This window comes from Equus przewalskii, chromosome 9 (genome assembly GCF_037783145.1).
Source record: "Equus przewalskii isolate Varuska chromosome 9, EquPr2, whole genome shotgun sequence".
NCBI lineage: Eukaryota > Metazoa > Chordata > Mammalia > Perissodactyla > Equidae > Equus > Equus przewalskii.
In genome coordinates this window covers 3,813,404-3,828,639 of record NC_091839.1, presented here as the reverse complement: position 1 = coordinate 3,828,639, position 15,236 = coordinate 3,813,404, and the positions used below count along the sequence as shown (strand labels likewise).

At 37.7% G+C, this 15,236-nt stretch overlaps 1 protein-coding gene across 8 annotated transcripts in view; it reads right to left on the bottom strand.

Annotated features, from left to right (window-relative positions):
- The window catches only part of DPY19L3 (dpy-19 like C-mannosyltransferase 3), a 75,888-nt gene that overhangs the window by 33,054 nt on the left and 27,598 nt on the right, over positions 1–15,236 (bottom strand). For all 8 annotated transcript variants that reach the window (XR_011522185.1, XR_011522184.1, XM_070557330.1 and 5 more), the window contains exons 6-8: positions 14,887–15,032; positions 13,081–13,204; positions 12,405–12,539 (exon numbers count right to left, since the gene is read on the bottom strand). Coding sequence is in view for 6 of the 8 variants with exons in the window: in XM_070557330.1 (XP_070413431.1) it covers positions 12,405–12,539; positions 13,081–13,204; positions 14,887–15,032 (405 nt within the window). In the remaining 2 variants the exon portion in view is untranslated. The remainder of the gene's footprint in view (positions 1–12,404; positions 12,540–13,080; positions 13,205–14,886; positions 15,033–15,236) is intronic.

Sequence of the window (15,236 nt, the reverse complement as noted above, 5' to 3'; positions counted from 1 at the left end):
CACACAGAGCCCTTCCATGTGAGCTGCTGTTCCTGGAAACGCTGGTCCTACCAAGGACAGTCCCTCTTGGCAAGCACGCAGCCTCTGTCCTCTGCCTATATAATCAACCCCCTCTCTGCCCACAGTAGCAGGTTCACAACTCGTCCAGCCAGCCGCTGCTGGACATGCCCTATGCCTAAGTCCCTGTAAACCTCTATGTCTCATATGCCGTCTCCAGGTCTTTTCTTCCGTCTCTCCACACCATATCCGCCACTCTTGCTCAACTGGGCATCGGGCCAGACAAGTGGCAAATCAGATTTTCCCCATAGTTTGGTTTTCTTAACCTCAAAGGAAGCAAACCCACATTAAGCATTTAAAAGCATGGCCGGTAACAGTTCAGTGCTTCTGCTGGGTGATAAGGAAACTCGGGGAAATTGGTGCTGATAGTTCTTAGGACTAAAACTGTAGGAGATTTAGAAAATTCAGAAAAACATAAAAAAGCAATGGTAATGGACAGAAAAGTGGGCTCTAGAGTCAAAATATAACATTATTACCTACAGAAATTATCTTGATTTCATAGTGGTGTATGATATTTCATGTAGCATTTATTTCACATTATAATTTCTCATATCAATGACTATTCTGTGAAAATTTAATTTTAAATGGCTACATAACATTCCACCATATGCCATAATTTGTCTGCCACTGGATCATTTAAGTGTTTCTAGCTTTTTATTATTATTGAAATGAGTGTTATTACGAACCTCCTTCTAAAAAATCCCTCAAGTCATTATATCTGATTAGTTCCTTATTTTGTTTATTGCTGTGTCCCTAGCACCTAAAACAATGCCCACTAAAGCAGTGTCGCTCAATAAATGCTGGAGGAATGAATGAACGAAAGCACTTCCTTAGAACAGATTCCTAAAAGCAGAACTACTGGGTAGAGAAGAAATAGTTTTTCCTTTTTAACAGCTTTACCGAGATATAATTCATCTATCATAAAATTCACCCATTTAAAGCATACAATTCATGACTTTTAGTTTATTAACAGAGTCGTGCAAATATCACTACAATCTAATTTTAAGATATTCTCATCACTCCAACAGAAACCCCATATCCATTAGCCCTCACTCCTCATTTCCTTCCCCTGGTCCCTGTCAAACACTCATCTACTTTCTGCCTCTATAGATTTGCATACTCTAGACATTTCATACAAACAGAACCACACGATATGTGTTTTTGGTGACTGGCTTCTTTTAATTAGCACAATGTTTTCAAGGTTCATCCATGCTGTAGTGTGTATCAGTATTTCACTCTTTTTATTGAACAATATTTCATTGTATGGATATACCACATTTTGTTTACCCATTCATCAGTTGATGGGCATTTGGGTAGTTTCCACTTTTTGGCTATTATCAATCATGCTGCCACGAACATTCATGTACAAATTTTTATGTGGATATGTTTTCATTTCTCTTGGGTATCTACCTAGCAGTGGAATTGCTGGGTGACACAATAACTCTATGTTTAACATCTGAGGAAATGCTAAACTGTTTTCCAAAGTGGCTGCTCCATTTTACAATCCCACCAGTAACATGAGAGTTCCAATTTGTTCATATCCTTGCCAACATGTGATATTATCTTTTTTTAAAAAAATTTTTAGGCATCCAAGTAGGTGTAAAGTGGTATGTCATTGTGGTTTTGATTTGCATTTCCCTAATGACTAGTGATGTTGAGCATCTAGTCATGTACTTAGTAGACATTTATATATCTTCTTTGGAGAAATGTCTAATTCCAATCCTTTGCTCAAGTTTTATTATTGAAAGAGTTGTCAAGAGTTCTTTATATATATTCTGGAAGTCTCTTATCAGATAAATGATTTGCAAATATTCTCTCCCATTTTGTTGAGTTGTCTTTCACTTTCTTCATTGTATCTCTGAAGTACAAAATTTTTTATTTTGATGAAATCTAATTCATTTATTTTTAGTCACTTGTGCTTTTGGTGTTATATCTAAGAAAGCTTGGCCTACTCCAAGGTCATGAAGAATTATTCCTATCTTCTAAATATTTTATGGTTTTAGCTGTTACAATTAGGTCTATGACATATTTTGAGTTAATTATTGTGTATGGTGAGAGGAGGGAGTCAACTTTATTCTTTTACATGCAGATATCCAGTTATCCCAGCATCATTTGTTGAAAAGATTACTCTTTTTCCATAATTATCTTGGCACCTTGTTGAAACTCTATTGACTTTATTTCTGGTGAGGGTTTATTCCTGGTCTCAATTCTATTCCATCAATTTATGTCTGTCCTTCTGCTAGTATCACACCATCTAGATTACTATAGCTTGGAACTAAGTTTTGAAATTTGAACGTGTGAACTTTGAAGGAAACTTTATTCTTTTTCATGATTGTTTTAGCTATTCTGGGTCCCTTAAGTTTCCATATGAATTTTAGGATCAGTTTGTCCATTTCTGCCAAAAATATACCTGGGATTCTGAGAGAAATCATGCTGAATCTCTAGATCAATTTGGGGAGTATTGCCATCTTAACAATACTAAGTCTTCCAATCCATGAAGATGGGTATCTTTTCCAATTTATATAGGTGTTTAAAACTTTCAACAATGTTTTGTACTTTTCAGAGTATAAGTGTGTACTTCTTTTGTTCAACTTATACCTAAGTCTTTTATTCTTTTTGATGCTTTCCCTTCTAGGAAGTATTTCTACCTTTTTCTCTTTTCTACTGAAGTATAAATGTTTTCCTCATTGATTTGTAGGAACTCTTAAATATAACAACTCATTCACAAATATATATTTTTTAAATAAAACATTTGTTTGTTTGCCTTTATTTGGGTTATAGCGTTTTTTGTAGCTGGCAGTTCTTTTTATATGAAGTAGGCACACTTCTAGGAAAAAACAATAGCTTGGGTTATAACAAGATTGTATAGTTTATAAATGTAACGATATTCTAGGTTCAAAAGAAACATTACTGGTGAGAAACCAGAAATGTAAAATTGAGCAGTAAGTTACATTAGAAAGTCCTGGATTATTGGTGGTACATCTGATATTCTTTCTCAGGTGCTATTAGTCCAGTACAGTTTAAAAACAAGGCAGCAATATGTTCTTTTTCCGTGGAATAATTAGAGCTTTCTTCAGTGGATCATGCTCATGCTGTTCATCATCATTCATAATTAACCGTGGTTAGCATTTGTTTAACACTCATAAAACACCAGGTGGTGTTCTAAATGACTCAGATATATTAACTCACCCAAATCTAGGCATTTTGGCTCTAGAGACTGTGTTCTTATCCACTATGCTCTGCTGGCTAGAACATTAGAGCCAAAGAGACTCAGAACTTCGGTATCAAAGTCTGTTGAGTTTTTAATGCTCCAAGGCAATTATGGAGTCTTCCCAGAGGTTATAATTTTACTGATCTCTGAAAGAACTAGCTTTTTACCTCACTGATTTCCTCTATTTCTTTTGTTTTCAATTTCATTGATTTTTGCTCTTTATTATTTTCTTCCTTCTGCTTGAGTTGGGTTTATTTTGCTCTTCTTTTTCTAGATTCTTAAGATGGGAACTTAGATTACTGATTTCAGATTTGTCTTCTTTTCTAACGTAAGGTTTGACATGTTGCATTTTTGTTGTGACTGAGTTCAATGGCCCCTCGAGGCTTCCTCTTTAACACGTTCTTTAGAAGTGTGCTGCTTAGTTTCCAAGTACTGGAAATTTTCTTATGTTTCTGTAGGATTTCTAGTTTGAATCCTTAATTCAATCCATTGTGTATTCTGTTGTTGCTGGGTGTTCTATAAATGTTGATTAGATCCTACTGGTCGCTGCTGTTGTTGAATTCTATGTCCTTAATGATTTTCTGTCTGGTGTTTTATCAATCGTTGAGAGAGAGGTGTTGAAGTCCTCAGCTCTCTGTGTGGATGTGTCTGTTTCTCCTTTCAGTTTTGTCAGTTCATGCTTCACATATTTTGCAGCTCTATTGTTTGGTGTATGCATATTTGGAGTGCTGTGACTTCTTGTAGGTTAACCCTTTTATCACTATATAATGTCTCTTTCTGTCCTAGTAATTTTCTTTGCTGATGCCTCCTTTATCTAATATTAATATAGCCATCTTACTTTATTCTGATTAATGTTTGCATGGTATATCTTTTCCCAGCCTTTTACTTTCAATCTACCTATACTGCTTGAAGTGAGTTTCTCGTAGACAACAGTTGGGTTGTGCTTTTTAAATCCTCTTTACTCATCTCTTTCTTTGAATTGTTGTATTTAGATCATTTACCTTTAACGTAATTATTGGTATGTTAGGTCTTAAATGCACCATTTTACTGTTTCCTGTTTGTTCACTCTGTTTTTCATTTCTGCTTTCTTTTTCCTGCCTTCCTGTGGGTTACTTGAACATTCTTAGAATTCCATCTTATTTATTTACAGTATTTTAGAATGTACCTCTTTGTATAGATTGTTTAGTGGTTATTCTGGGTTATCACATTATATGTTTATAACTTATTACAATCTACTGGTGTGGATGTAGCAGTTTGAGCCAAGTGTAGAAAATTCACCTCCCAGTCCCTTTACTCTTCTCATTTACAATTTAACTGTCTTAAATATTTCTTCTGTGTACATTAAAAACCACATATTATAATTTTTGCTTTAGCCATCAAACATAATTTACAAAACTCAAGAGGAGAAGTCTATTATATTTATTCATATTTTTACTCTTTTCATTGCCTTTTCTTTCTTCCTGATGTTCCCAGATTTCTTCTATCATTTCCTTTCTTTTTCAAGAACTTCCTTTAGCCATTTTTTAAGGGTAGGTCTGTTTGGAACAAATTCTATTAGTTTTCCTTGATCCAAGAATGTTTTGATTTCACCTTCTTTCCTGAAGGATATTTTTGCTGAGTATATGACTCTAGGTTTACCATTCTGTACTTTCAGGACTATGGTTTCTGATGAGAAACCCACTGTCATTCCAAGTGATTCTCCCCTATAGGTTAAATATCATTTTTCTCTGACTGCTTTCAAGATTTTTTTCATTATCTTTAGAAGTGTGATTATGATGTATCGTGGCATGGATTTATTTGGGTTTATCCTATTTGACATCAGCTTAGCTTCTTGATACTGTAGGTTTCCATCTTTTGCCAACTGGGAAATTTTCAACTATTCCTTCAAAACATTTTTTTAAATACTTTTTTCAGCCTCACACTCTTCCTCTCGTTTTGGGATTCTGATTACATGAAGGTTAGATCTTTCGTTATAGTCCCACAGGTCCCTAGGCTCTGCTCATGTTTTTCCAGTCTATTTTCTCTTGTTCAAATTAGGTAATTTCTAAATTGTTCTATTTTCAAGTTCACCGATTCTTCCTTCTGCTTCACTCCATTCTGCTGTTGAGCCCATCTATCGAGTTTTAAAATTGTCATTATTGGAATTTCTCAGTTCTAAAATTTCCATTTGCTGCTTCTTTTTATCTTCTATATCTTTCTTAAAAGTTTCTATTTTTCTTTTACTTCCTTTTTTATTGAAGTATAGTTGACATGTAATATTGCTAGTTTCAGGTGTACACCATAGTGATTCGACATTCCTACACATTGCAAAATAATCACCATGATCTAGTAACCATCTGTGACCATACAAAGCTATTACAATATTATTGACTATATTCCCCATGCTGTATATTACACCCCCGTGAACTATTTATTTTACAACTGGAAGTTCGTACCTCTTAATGCCCTTCACCTATTTTACAAGAACCCTCTATTCCTGCCCCCTGTGGCAACCACAAGTTTGTTCTCTGTATCTATGAGTCTGTTTCTCTTTTGTTTGTTCACATATAAGTGAAATCATGTGGTATTTGTTTTCTCTGTCTGACTTATTTCACTTGGCATGAAACCCTCTAGGTCCATCCATGTTGTCACAAATGGCAAGATTTCATTCTTTTTTATGGCTGAGTAATAGTCCATTGTGTGCGTGCATGTGTGTGTGTGTATACACAACAGCTTCAGCATATATATGGGCCTTATTTTTTAATCTGTTTAGTCACCCTATGTCTTTTGATGGAGCATTTAGTGCATTTACATTTAAAGTAATTATTGATGGATATGTACTGAGTGCCATTTTGTTAATTGTTTTCTGGTTGTTTTTGCAGTTCTTCTCTGTTTCTTTCTCCTGCTCTTACTTTCTTCTCATTGTGATTTGATTACTTCCTTCAGTGTTAGTTTGTATTTCTTTCTCTATTTTTTGTGTATCTATTATTGGTGTTTGGTTTGTGGTTACCATGAGGTTCTTATATAAAAACCTACGTACACAGAAATCTATTTTAAGTTGATGGTTGCTTAAATTTGGGTGCATTCTAAAAGCATTACATTTTACTCCCCTCCCCCCATTTTGTTCTTGATGTCACATTTCACATCTTTTTATTGCGTGTATCCCTTAACTACTTGTAGATGTAGATGACTTTACTACTTTTGTCCTCTAACCTTTGTTCTAGCTGTCTAGGTGGCTGATCCACTACCTTTACATATGTTGGCCTTTACCAACGAGATTGTTTTCTTTCTTAATTTCTGTATTTCTACCTATGGCCTTTTCTGTTTCAGTTAGAGAAGTCCCTTTAACATTTCTTGTAAGGATGGTTTAGTGGTGATGAACTCCTTTAGCTTTTGCTTATCTGGGAAACTCTTTAATTCTAAGTGATAACTTTGCTAGATAGAGTATTACTGGTTGTAGGTTTTCTCCTTTCACCACTTTGAATATGCTGTGGCACTCCCTTCTGGCCTGTAAAAATTCTGCTGAAAAGTCTTTTGCGGGCTCCGTTGTATGTAACTAGTTTTTCTCTATTTAACTTTTGATATTTTAATCATAATGTGTCTTGATGTGGGTTTCTTTGGGTTCATCTTATTTGGAAGTCTCTGTGCTTCCTGAAATTGGATGTCTGTTTCCTTCACCAGGTTAGAGAAGTTTTCAGCCATTATTTCTTCAAATAGGTTTTCTGTCCCTTTCTCTCTTTTTCCTTCTGAGACCCCTATAATGTGAATGTTAGTATGCCTGATCCTGTCTCAGAGGTCCCTTAAACTATCCTCATTTTCTAAAATTCTTTTTTCTTTCTGCTGTTCCTATTGGGTGATTTCCACTACCCTGACTTCCAGATCACTCATCTGTTCTTCTACATCATCTAATCTGCTGTTGATTCCCTCTAGTGTATTTTTCATTTCAGTTATTGTATTCTTCAGCTTTGATTGGTTCTTTTTTATATTTTGTATCCTTTTGTTGAAATTGTCACTGTTTTCATCCATTCTTCTCCCAAGTTCAGTAACTATCTTTATGACCATTACTTTGAACTCTTTATCTAGCAGATTGCTTATCTCCGTTTTGTTTAGTTCTTTTCCTGAGATTTTGCCTTATTGTTTCATTTGGAACATACTCCTTTGTCTCCTCCTTTTGCCCAACTCTCTGTGTTTGTTTCTATGTATTAAGTAGTGCAGCTACATGTCTTGGTCTTGAAAGAGTGGCCTTGTGTCTTGTGGGACCCAGCAGCATGGTCCCCCTGGTCACCAGGGCCAGGTGCTCCAGGAGTGTCCCCTGTGTGTGTGGGTGGCATGTGCCCTCCTGTTGTGGTTGGACTGCAATTGCTGTGGGACACTGGTGGGTAGGGCAGGCCTCCAGTGTAGCTGGCTGCAACTGCTGTGAGCACTCTGATGTGCTGGGCTGGCCCTCTGGGGTGGAGCCGCTCTGGAGGAGCACCAGCTAGGGGGTCAGCAGGACAATGCTGGGCTGGGGTGAGTGGTGCCAGTAAGGTAGATGAGGAGAGTCAGAAATGCTGCATGCCAGTGCCGGGCCCACTAAGTAGAAGGTGAGCAAAAAACCAAAATGGTGCCCACCAGTGCCTCTATCTGTGGAGAAAGTTCCAGCAGATCCCTACCCCTCTGGCACATGCCCTAAACCTGGTCAGTGAATCTCATTCACACATGACCCAGGTGCTTTTCAAACTGCTACCTCTGTGCCAGGACTCACAGTGAGCAAATTTTTGTGTGCACCCTTTAATAGTGGAGTCTTGGTTTCCTACAGCCCTCCAGCTCTCCAGGTGTCAGCTTCACTGGTTTTCAAAGGCAGACGTTATGGTGGTTCATCTTCCTGGTGCAGATCTCCATGGTTGGGGAGCCTGATTTAGGGTTTGGACCCCTTGCTCCTCAGAAAGGACCTCTGTGGCTGTGATATTCCTCCCACCTGTGGGTTGCCACACTGGGGACCACATCTCCACCCCTCCTACCCATCTTGATGTGGCTTTTTCTTTACATCCTTAGTTGTGGAAAATCTTTCCGGCTTGTCTTTAGTCGCTCTCAGAGATAGTTGCTCTCTACGTAGTTGTACTTTTGGTGTGTCCATAAGAGAGGGCAAGCCCAGGATCTTCCTAACTCGCCATCTTGATCCCAAGTCAGAGAGTTTCTATTTTTCATTTGTTTCAAGTGTGTCTGTAATTGCTCAATGAAAATTTTTTATGATGGCTGCTTTAAATTCCTTGTCAGAAATTCAACTTGTGTCTTCATGTTGGCACCTGTTCATTGTCTCTTTTCATGTGAGAGATTTTCCTGGTTCTTAGTATAATAACTAACCTTCGATTGTGCTGTATTATGCTATGGGACCCTGGATGTTACTGAAGTCTCCCATGGCAGCAGGCCTCCCCTGACACCAGGCCATGCCATGTCGGTAGGGGAAGGATGCTGCCTCACTAGTTCCAGATGGGGATGGATGTCCAGGGTGCTCACCTGACCACCAATGACTTTTGTGGGGCAGGGGAAGGAGGTGTCTCATTCCTGCTGGGTGAAGGTGAAAGTTTAGGCTCCTTACGAGGTTTCTGCTGACACCATCTTCGCTGGGAGGGGAAGGGGATACCTCATTACTGCTCCTCACGTGGCCTTCACTGATGCCTGTGGGAGATGATGAAAGCTTGGGCCCCCACTAGACTTCTTCTGACAGCCCTGGCAGGAAGTGGAGAACACCTCGTTACAGTTGGCTGAGGGCGGATCGAGACTACTCAATGAACTTTTATTGTGGAGATGGGAGTGGGGCTGCAGTTTTTTTCTGTGGTGTTTGGCTGAAACAGGATAGTTAACATCCAAAAGTTTTCTATCTTGCTAAGCTTCCCCTTTTCTGATCCTTTTGGCTTTTTCTGAGTCCACTGGTATTTCCCGGTTGCTGACTTTTCCAGCAACAAGTCTGAGATATATGAGGCAGAAAGAAAACCCTGGGAACTCACTGCCATGTTCTTCCTCTGGTCTCTAGGTCTCTAGGCAGTCTGCTTTCTCTCCACCTCTCAAAATCTTTTTATATTTGTTTTATATATACTGTCCAGTGCTTTCAGTGGTACTTACTGGAAGGAACAGGGCAAAGTGCACTTACTCCATCTTGTCTGGACCATATGGAGTACTTTAAAATTACCTCTTAGGCATCGATCATTAATGTGTCTTGTTGTTTTCACAATGGGCTAATAAAAGTTTATTAACCTCCATATTCTTAGTCTTATTGATGCAAAAGTATATGCTTAATAATACCATTTACTGTTCTGCTTTATATGTAAGAACCTGCACACATTTCTGACTGAAAACTTGAGCTTTTGATGGTCAGATTTTCCATCACATGTGGCAAGATGACACCAACTGAAGAAGACAGTGCTTCTTGTCACACTATCAGCTCTGAATTTCTATTACCTTTTTCTGTATCGATGATTCTGATGTTTTCCCATTTGACATGATTAGAGATCAGTGATTCCAATTTGTGAAGAAATTAAGGCTTCAAGAAGTTAAATTGCTTGCCAAAGTTTAAAGAGCCAGTTATTGTCAGAGCTGATAATAGCAACTTGATTTTACAACTCAGGCTCCTTTCATTATAATACCACTCTCTCTTAAACTCTGATGTTTATAACTTCTTCTAACAACAACCTAGTTTCAAATATAAAAATTCCACGAAGTTTAGAAGTGAATATGAAATAAACTAACTATATTATTCTTTAAGTTTTGTGTGTGTGCCAAAACAGTACCTTTCATTCTGTTTCCTAATTTAAAAGAAAAAAAGAAATGCACGTCCATTATAGAAAAATTCAAAAGATCTATAACAAAAAGAATATAAGAACATCAATCACATAGCTGACTGCTAATACTTTAACATCTATCTCTCCAGAACCTAAGTCTCATTCTCTCTCTCTCTTTTATTTTTTCAAAAGGGAGAGGGGAAACTAAAGGTTATATACTACTCTATTATATAGATATGCCACATTTATCTAACAATATCCTATTGCTATTGATTTGTTTTCAGTTTATTATTACAGCATTACAGTACTGCGAAAATGAACATATTTGATTATTTCCTTAGGATAAATTTCTAGAGGTGGAAGGGTTGGTGAAAGGGCAAACACTTTTGCTTTTTGGTGAGGAAGATTTGCCCTGAGCTAACATCTGTTGCCAATCCTTCTCTTTTTTCACTTGAGGAAGATCAGCCCTGAGCTAACATCTGTGCCAATCTTCCTCTATTTTTTGCACATGGGATGCCTCTACAGCATGGCTGATGAGTGGAGGAGGTCTGCACCTGGGATCTAAACCCCTGAACCCAGGCTACCAAAGCAGAGTGCACAGAACTTTAACCACTCAGCCACAGGGCTGGCTCCTTGGGCAAACACATTTTTAGGCTTTTGACACATACTGTGAAATTACACTTTAGAAAAATTATACACTACAGAAAAATTTTATGTATTTTTTCAAAATGGCTCAATATAACATTTTTTATCTTAAAATGTACAGAGTTCGGGGCTGGCCCAGTGACACAGCGGTTAAGTGTGCACGTTCTGCTTTGGCAGCCCAGGGTTTGCTGGTTCGGATCCCAGGTGTGGCCCTGGCACCTCTTGGCATGCCATGCTGTGGCAGGCATTCCACATATAAAGTAGAGGAAGAAGGGCATGGATGTTAGCTCAGGGCCAGCCTTCCTCAGCAAAAAGAAGAGGATTGGCAGCAGTTAGCTCAGGGCTAATCTTCCTCCAAAAAAAAAAAAAAAAAGTACAGAGTTCTTTTCAAACTACTTGACAAAAAGGTAGAAAAAAGTGATATTACATACAAAGAGAGGAAGGAGGACCAGCTGGCCTGGGAGCACATGACATGGAGAAATACAAAGGCAACCAGGCACTCCTTCCCTTCAGCTTACAAGTCACCATGGACAGGAAAAGCAAATATGAACAGACAGGAATAGACTCAGCTTCATTTGTACATATGGCTTTTAGAGGCATCTGGAGCTCTATTATCATCATCTGCTATCATTCATACATATATATAAACTATACACACACACACATATTTTAACTTTGCCTTATCTACTTGCTTTCTTTACTGTATTTTACCTTCACATCCTGCCCCCAACACTCTATCCGAACTCTAGTCTTCTCACTTGTGGCCCTGCTCTAGCCTCCCACTTCTTTGAGACCTTTCCAGCCTAAAAAGAACTTTCTTCTAGACTTCTAGCACTTATCCTTACTGCAAATTGACATCTATAGAAATACAGACACCTCTCTAATTGTTCTAGTTGTCCATATCTTTATTCCCAAGCTAGACGGCAAACTACCTATGGACAGGACAGTGTCTTACGCAGGCTGGGCTTTTCAGTAGCGCCTGTCCTATTACAGTAACTCAGTAGACAGATGGTGTACACGTGTTGGTCGACTTTAACGTTTCCTAATTCAGATTCGGTCAGTTTCCAAAGATTGTTGCATCTCTTTTGACATGGAATAAACAAGTGCAACTCTTCTGTATTAGACTATATTGCTGCCTTAGATCTAGAGATAATATTTTAATATATCTGGAAAATACTTAAGTTACTGCTACTTTAGTAACTATGAATAGTAACGATACGTTAAAACATATTTCTGCACATGAAAAAAACCATGCAATTAAGTGACAGTAGTACACACTGGGAAACAAACAAGGGTTTCCTTATAATTGCCATATTTCATATGTGACCTCTGGTCAGTCAATAGGGATTTACGTCTTATACTGGTTAAATGTCACTATGAAAATTTTATAAACTATCACAGAAAATGTGTTATATACCCATTGATTTCCTTGAAAAGGAAAAGGTAATACACAGTAACACATTTTAAAAGAGCTATCTTATATTTTAAAATTTAAGTCATCTCTATAAAAGGCAATTGATCTAGACATTTGTGCTCCAAATCTATCTTTTAATGTAAAGTAAACAGAATAAAAGTTACGATGGGCAAACGAGGCTGCATGAATTATTCACCTTCAATTGACCACAGCATATTTCTATTACACCTTAGAAGCAGCTTCAACTTTATTGTTAAGCGTGTGCTTATTTTGAGCTCATTCTATGATATAAAACACTAAACAACGACCATCTCCAGTGAGCAGAGAAAGCCAAGCTCACCTTCACTGCTGGCAGCATGTCCAAGGAGTCCAGGATGAACAGCACTAACGCTTGCATCAGCATCATGAACTGATTAAATTGCCATGTCAGACTAAAGAGAAAAGTTGATATGAAAATGGCAAGAAGTGTCAGCCTCTGTGAAAAGAAAACCTTTGTATAATTTACATGTCTCTAGCAAGAAAAAGCCTTGCACACAAGTTTTCTCAAGAGCAGCCAATATCTCTATAAACCAAACAGAAAAACCATAAACCGTTGCTCTGAAAACCCTTGCATTTTTTATTTAAGCTCTAAATATCCTAAAGTGACACTCTGCATGTAAATATTCACATACGGTATGTGTACTCCACGCTATTATGGAGGCGATAATGCACCAAATCACATCTCAAGAGCAATGGCTGAAAAATTCTGACAGCTTTGCAGAAATTGTGTGTGGGTTTGCTGCAACTATTTAAGGGCAGATTATGTAGAGCACATTTTTAACATCAAAAATGAAAACATTTTCTTTGCAAAGTAGGAAAAGGCTCAGAAAAAGAAAACAATTTAACTCAAGTAAAAAAGTTGGTCACAGAATAACAACTATTCACATGCATTGGGACACTATGCACATCACATTTTCTTAAGCTTCTTAGATAAAAGAGGGGAATTAAAAAACATACAAAGCAGTATAAAAACTTACTTCAGAAAGAGGCTGCAAGTTTGGCCTCAGGAAATACGTAATTGCTGCTATCTGAATTGCAAAGAACGGCAGCGCCCAGTTCTCCCTCAACGGGATGGTGAACTCAACCCTTGTAGTGTCTATTCTGCACAAAGAAAACACAAATGGCCAAAGTGGTGATTTTACTATAATTACCTCAAAGATTCCCAAAGTGAAAGATCTATCACATTAAGTATACTTAGATCCTGGTTACTGGTTCTCAATAATAATAATTTGTCCTTGTCATCATCCCTGTAACATAAAATTGGCACTGAGAAACTTTAAGTGCCTGTCCACAGGGATGCAGTTAGTTAAGTGGTAGAACTGGGGTTCAAACCCATGCTGGAGTGACTCCTAAGCCCACGAACGTTCATGCCAAACTGCCTGGTACTTCTATTTCTATAACTTCATCAGTGTCCACCAGCAATGTTTTCCATTTTCCCTCTCCGTCTTTTTTTTTTGTGATGAAGACTGTTGCTCAGCTAACACCTGTGCCAATCTTCCTCTATTTTATGTGGGATGGCTCCACAGCATGGCTTGAGGAGCAGTGCTACGTCCGCGCCCAGGATCTGAACCTACGAATGCTGGGCCGCCAAAGCGGAGTGTGTGAACTCAACAGCTATGCCACTGGGCTGGCCCCTCCCTATTCCTTTAGCGATTTACACTTGGGTCTTAAATTTGTCTTCGGTAATAATTTTAAAAAGCTTCTTGCTCACCTAGAAATGTGAACCTCCAGAGGGCAAGTCTTGTTAAGTTTTCATCTTTGTACACCCAGTACCAAGAACCATCCCTACACATACGAGGCATTTCATAAATGTCTTTTATTTACTCTATTATTAATAGAGACAATAAATTTGACTTTCACTTACTCTTAGCAGGAATAATATGTTATATTAAAAAGTTAAAGAGGCAGCATAATATAGTGGTCTTACACCCTTCATTTAAATTCTCACCAAGACTTAGCTCTGTGTGTGTGTGCACGTGCATATGTCTTTAAATACACATATATATGCCTGTATATATATATATATTCTCATACACACACACATATATATAACTTAAGCTTCAATTTCCTCATCCCTAGAATGATGATAATAATAGTCCTTACCCTACAGGGCTGTTAAAAGAATACACAGAAAGCATTTTGTAAAGTGCTTGGCATATAGTAAGCACTTGAAAAGGTTAAAATAAAAAAGGAATTTGCTTAAGGTTTCAAAATAAAATCAAAATAAAACTCATTTTCAAGTTTTAAGACTCCTACTGAATACTGGTGTTGCTACTGTAGATCAAGGCAATAATTCAATATACCTTCAATACATTTTAAAAATGCTATTTCATAATGCTCCAGTATGTAGAAATTACTAATAGATATTAATTAAATAACGTAAGAACTTCCTTGTATTTATACAGTGCTTTACACTTGGCTAATTATGCGCCACACACAACCTTTTTAAGGTTGACAGTAAAAATATTATTAAACCTCTTTAAGAGATGAGATTTGTGGCTGGAGAAATATTGATCACACAGCAAACTGGTAAAAGAATAAGGATCATTAGGGATGATTTTCTTGACTTGCAATTCAACGCTCTGTTCCTCAGTTGGAAATATAGGTAACTAGGAATTTGTACCTAACTAAGTAAGACAAATAAATACCACTACGTAAACCAAAGAGAAAATACTCCCAGACAAACAAATGGGGCAGAACAACTTTTTTTGAACTGGAAATGAAGTAACTTCACTTTAACTTACATTTTAGAAAGGGAGAAAGGGATACCGACTCCGACTCACCTATTGGTGACATACCAGAAAGCTGCCAATAGTCCTGACAGCCATGTACCACTAAGGAGCCAGCTGGTTATGTAAAGCGCTGTGACATAGATTGCTTGGAGTCCAAATAAAGTGTAAATATAAAAATAAACTGGCTCTAAATATTTCTGTAAAAGGGAACAATAAAAAATGTTTGTTAGGGAAGCCCTAATCCTTCTCATTGCCATTTAAAAAATATGAGAGTGGAAATTTAATATTCAGAAGCTTAGTACTAATTCTAGGCAAAAAGCCCACACCAGCCCTTTCCAAGTAAAAGTGTGCAGCAGCCTTTCTTCTCACCACCAAGAGCAAAAGAGGGAGGGAGTCCTGGA